General features: G+C 33.3%; 1 protein-coding gene across 1 annotated transcript; it reads left to right on the forward strand.

Moving 5' to 3' along the window:
* The first annotated feature begins 2,715 nt into the window (after positions 1-2,715).
* On the forward strand, positions 2,716-4,896 carry LOC107907059 (delphilin). The gene is made up of 2 exons (XM_016834265.2): positions 2,716-4,049; positions 4,628-4,896. The coding sequence occupies exons 1-2, from the start codon at positions 2,842-2,844 to the stop codon at positions 4,674-4,676; spliced, it is 1,257 nt and encodes a 418-aa protein (XP_016689754.1). The 5' UTR covers positions 2,716-2,841; the 3' UTR covers positions 4,677-4,896.
* Positions 4,897-5,713: the final 817 nt, after the last annotated feature.

A 5,713-nucleotide genomic window follows, 5' to 3' on the forward strand; every position in this document is an offset into this window, starting at 1 on the left:
AATTGCGTATGGAAGCAGCTGATTTGTGCAATATTATTACTTACCATCATTGACAGCAGTAATAATATCTCTTCTCTAGGCTTTATTTTCACTGTTTTTGGTGCCTGAAAAAGCTCTGATAAAAGCAGCAGAAAACCATACCTCTGCCTCTGTCACCTCCAATCGGAGTAAGAATTAAAAGAGTTACAGTAAAAAAAAGAAGAGGGTCAAGTGAAAATGGCAGCAAACAGTTTTAGAACGATATACATAAATGATGAAGACGATGGCATGGGACAGATTCAAATCATGTGGAACAATTTGTTTGATGAAACAGAAGTGGCTCAAACATGTGTTTCAACTTGCCGTAGAAAGGGTTCACAAAAGGTCCAAGTTCTCTGTTTCAAAAACAGATGAGACTCAAATCATCATGTCCAACAATTTTGTTTTTTAAAACAGAAATATTGGAACCCTGTTTTTTTCTTCCCTTCATATATATAAAGGAAAGTTACAACAGTAATGGAGATTCTTCTGTCAGTCTCTTGTGTTTAGGGTGTTGCCGACGTTGCTCATATAGCCTGGTCCCATCGTACTTGCAGACAAAGATACCACATAATAGCCCATCTATCTTTTCCTTTGCCCTAAATTTTACTCTGCAACAAATTACAAACTAAACATTAAAACCCTTTTCATGACAATAATTCACTCTGGTTAATGAGATTACAAACCAAACATCAAACCAATTATTTGAGGAAACAATAATTCCAGACAAATTTTCATGATTAGATTTTCAAAGTGTGGTTAGATTTATTACTCTTTATTAAACTATTCGAGGTTTTATTTAAGGTATTGAATTATTCGAAGTTTTTATTTTAATCACTAAATTATTAAGTTTTTTAAAATATTTGGATAGTAAGTTTCAAGCGATGATTTTATAATCAATATCGTGAATCATTACTCATTATTGAGTATAAGAAATAATTTATATCCAATTCGATTTGACGATCCGTGTCAAAAATCGAAAAAAAAACTATTTAAATTTTAGTTTATAAATTCTTAAAATTAATTTTATAAAAAAGGCAATAATAAAAGAGATGGGGAATGAGAATTTTTTATTGGTACAACAATAAAAAACAATAATAATTAATTTATAATTTTTTAAAATTAAATTATTAAAACATAAATTTACTAATAATTTAATAAATTTGATTCCAGATTATATTTGATTTCATCAAAATCAAATAGAAAGAGACCTTATTTAGGTTGAGTTTGGATGGGCGATTGGGTGCGGTGCGGTGCGGTGCGTTTAGCTTACTTTTTGTCTCACGTTACAGTGTTGCTACAGTATCTAATCTCACCGCCACCGCTATTTTTACACTAACAGTAGGTAAACGCACCGTCATCCAAACTCACCCTTAGTTATTCTCCATTTACCACTTAACCTCATTTTCACCGTCCAAAATCCCCAGCCTAGGAGTCAGAAGCCGTCCCCTTCGACATAATGAGGACCAACAACCAAATCCTCCATTGTTTGTATATATAATTTATTTTTTCATTTTAAAAACAATGCAGGGTAACACAGGCATAAGAAAAACAAATATATTGTTCATAGTGAGATTTATATTTTTATCATGCAAGCATGAAAATATTTGCAAGTTTTGCTTCAATGATTGAGCTAACTTGTCTCCTATATTTGTCTCAATTCAAGCCACACAATTTTATTAGGATAAATTCAATAATTTAAGTTACTGTTCAACTATTAATTTAAACTTTGTTTTAAAAAAATATAATCATAATTTTAGTCTTTAATATTTACATCTTTTATTAATTTAGCTACCAGTAAATTTGGCCCTCGAACTTTTTTAAAATAGTCAATTGGACTATCAATTTTTCAGAAAGAGTTGAATTATTATTTATTAAACATAAATACTGAATAAAACGTTGAATTTTTAAACATGATAGCTTGCATGGTAATCCATGTATAATTCATGATTTTCTTTTGAATTTTTACAAACTTTTTATGTTTTTAAATTATTCGATGTAATATATAAGATAAATGATGTCATGTTAACACGAAGTATCTGTGTCACGCTAGTTGTCATGCTAATATCGTTAAAAAATAATATTTTAATCAACATTTTTGTTAAAAAACGATTTGACTTTTTAAAAAAAATTAATGACCAAATTTAACTTAAAAAAGAAAGAATAAAGACCAATTTAATAAAAAATAAAAACTAAATCTATCTGTCAATTTTTTTATTTTAAAAGCTCATGATTTAAATTATTTTATTTATATTATATAAAAATTAAAAAAACAAAACTATACTACAAATATTTCTTAATTGAATTAGTGCTCCAGCGCAAAAAATTATTAGTAAAAAATAAAAATTCTAGAACTTATTTAATTACCCTGAGTCAGCAAGGGGGTTTGTTTTCAATTTTGGGTTGCTTGAAGGAAGGGAAAGCATCGAAGTTACAATGTCCAAATGGCAAAGGGAAGGCAAGCTTGTTGTAAATGTAGTTGAAAGCCGAGGGCATTTTAGTAAAGGAGGAATCTGAAATCTTAACTGCCCATTTAAAGCATGTAATAAAATGGTAACAAATGTTGATTACCAAAACCAGGAAAAATCCAAAACAATTGAAAAGCCCTAGGCTAGGTGGAGACTTTAGTCCCCACTGCCCCCAAAACCAACCCATGGCTTTTACTAGTATTTATATTACCCCTCGCCTCCGCCCTTAACCATTATCACCCTCTGCAGCCTGTACTCCCTTTTTTTTTTTTTCCCTCTAAGAATATTTGAGAGAAAATCAATGATTTTTTTTTCTCTACCGAGCTCTAAATTGAAAAAACAAAAAAAGTGAGATATGAAGGGTCGATCTTCCAAGCATGAAACAAAAGAAGGAATGGAAATTGATCAAATTGGTAAACTCAAAGAAGAGCCTCATCTGTCTGGTGCTTATATCCGTAGTCTTGTTAAACAACTCACCTCTACTAGAACCAAAACCCAACCCATGAACCTTCCCAAAGAACCTGACGACGGTTTCAATGGCCAAAACTCGGCCAAATTCAGTGATGGTTTTAGTGAAACACCGCCACAAACGACCCACCACAAACCCCAACCTCCTCAACAGCATAAGAAGCAAGTGAGGAGGAGACTTCACACTAGCAGGCCTTACCAAGAAAGGTTGCTTAACATGGCTGAGGCTAGGAGAGAAATTGTCACTGCACTCAAGTTCCATAGAGCTTCCATGAAACATGCAAATGAACAACAACAACAAACCCAACAACAAGAACAGCAATTATCACATGCCTCTCATCTTTTATCACCACCACCTTTTGAACAAGAATCAAAGACAAAGTCTAGGAGAAATCCTAGGATATACCCAGCAAGCACAAACAACTTGTCTCCTTATAATCTAGACAGTTTTTCATGTTCATCTTTCTCACAACATTACCCTCCTCCTCCTCCTCCTCCTCCTACAAATCCGTATTCATGGCCTGCTTCTCTTCAATCTCCTCTTCCATCTCCCACAGATGCTATCAACTTCACTCTGCCAAACCAACCATTAGGCCTAAACCTCAACTTTCATGATTTCAACACCATAGACACCAACCTTTACTATAACACCAACAACCCATCAATTTATTCATCATCATCTCCAACATCTTCATCTTCTCCAACTCTATCCGTTGTAACCGAAGAAGTTCCTTCAGTTGCACTATCGCATGAAGTGGGGCGGGCCGCCGATCTAACTGAGGCCTACGGTGGGGGAGGAGGCCTGCATCATGCTATGGACGATGAGGAGATGGCGGAGATCAGATCATTAGGAGAGCAGCATGAAATGGAGTGGAATGACACCATGAATTTGGTAACATCAGCATGGTGGTTCAAGTTCTTGAAGACTATGGACCTGGGGGCACCTGAACTGAAAACTGAGGATGATGGTGGGTATCAACCGTTTGATCAAGTGATGGAATTCCCTGCCTGGTTGAATGCAAATGATACTTGCTTGCAACACCATTTCACTGATCTTTGTCCTGATGACTACTTCCGGGATCCTGCCTTACCTTGGTAAGAGTCCAAATTTTTTTTATACAAAAATAAAAGTATATCTATTATGGAATATTTCTTAGGTCATGTCCATTCGTACATTGAATATTTACTATGATTTTGATTCTCAATATAACTACTATAAAAGAAAAAACAAAATATTTCGATAAATCCATCAGACGGCATTTGGATTGAATTCCACTCAATCCAATTCAATTGAACTTTGTTTCTCAATTTTTCATAGATAGTTTACAATTTTGATCAAGAAAAGAGTGAATTTACCCTAAGTTTCTTCCACAGACACTTCCAATAAATACAACCTTTTTTTTCTTTTTTGTTATCGTAATAATCCAGAAAATACCAATTATATCCTTATCAAACCCAATGCTGAAATAGCCCATTTAAGTCAAGGATATGGGCTTTCCTTATAGAAGCTTCTCTTCTTCTTTTTTACTCTCTTAGCAATTATTAAAAGGTTTATAAATTCCATTGCCATAATTCAATATGTCTATACAAGAGAAGTGTATTCTTTTTATTATAGAAATTTGAGATTTTATAAGTAGAGGAACTTATTTAATTTTTTGTTGTGATGCACACAGCATGGACATTGGAGAGATTGAAGGAATAGATGGCGAATGGCTGACTTAACAAGGATTGATTGTGTTTTAGTTTAATCAAACCTTTTTTTGGCATTTTATCTCCCTTTGTTTTTCTTTTTTAAGTTCTTATTCTCCCTACTGCTATTCTAGAAATCTAAATAATAAAGGCTTGCGAGTATGTGAAAGGTTGGCATGCATCGCAGCCGATTGAGAAAAATACTATTACATATATATATGTATAAGCAAGAGGAGTTTGTTTTTTTCCTCTACCAATTTTCCAATATCGAACAATTTTATATTTATTTTCTCAACCTTTACTCGGGCTTAATTTGATTCCCCTTTTATATCAATATTTTGAATATATCGTAAATTTTAGATAGAAACACAAATAATTTCAATACACGTAGAGAGTTTATGAAAAAATAAAGGAGAGAAGTGGAAGAAAATCCAAGAGGGAAAAATACTGAGAGAAAGGCAGCTATAAGCTAAGCTTTCAAGCAGAAGCGGTCCAAGTCCAAGTGTACAAAAGCAGCCATGCAAAGGGGCAAGCGTCAAAGCCTGGTTATAAAACACACACATATATATACTGTTAAGCATGGTATTGCCATGCAAATTGCCAGATCAGTTCATGCATCTCTTACTGTAATTAACAGGAAAAAAAAAGACTCTTAGCCAACTTGATTCGAGTAAATAAATGAGGGATACTCTTAAACTGGTAAGTAAAAGTTGAAGTCTGCGTGATGAGAATCTCAACGTTTGTAACCTTTAGTCAAATATATTTTCAAACTATGGAAAAATAAATAAATAAACTCAAAAAACCAGACCAGAGACCCAGTTGAAGTTGAGCTTTCATATTGAAAAGTCAAGCTATATGTTATGATATGTTGCAAATTTCAATTCTCATCTTCCCTAATGAAGCAGTTTGATGAATTTGCTGAAAAAGCAATGTGAAGGCAAAGAAAAACGTGAAAACAATGAAGAGCTTCATGCTTAAAGTTTTGACAATTACCGCTCGTTCTAAAAAGAAAAGGTTTTTATATTACCTGATACAACCAAGTAAACAAAGTTACATTCGTATAAATGAAA

Source organism: Gossypium hirsutum, chromosome D05 (genome assembly GCF_007990345.1).
Source record: "Gossypium hirsutum isolate 1008001.06 chromosome D05, Gossypium_hirsutum_v2.1, whole genome shotgun sequence".
Classification (NCBI taxonomy): Eukaryota; Viridiplantae; Streptophyta; class Magnoliopsida; order Malvales; family Malvaceae; genus Gossypium; species Gossypium hirsutum.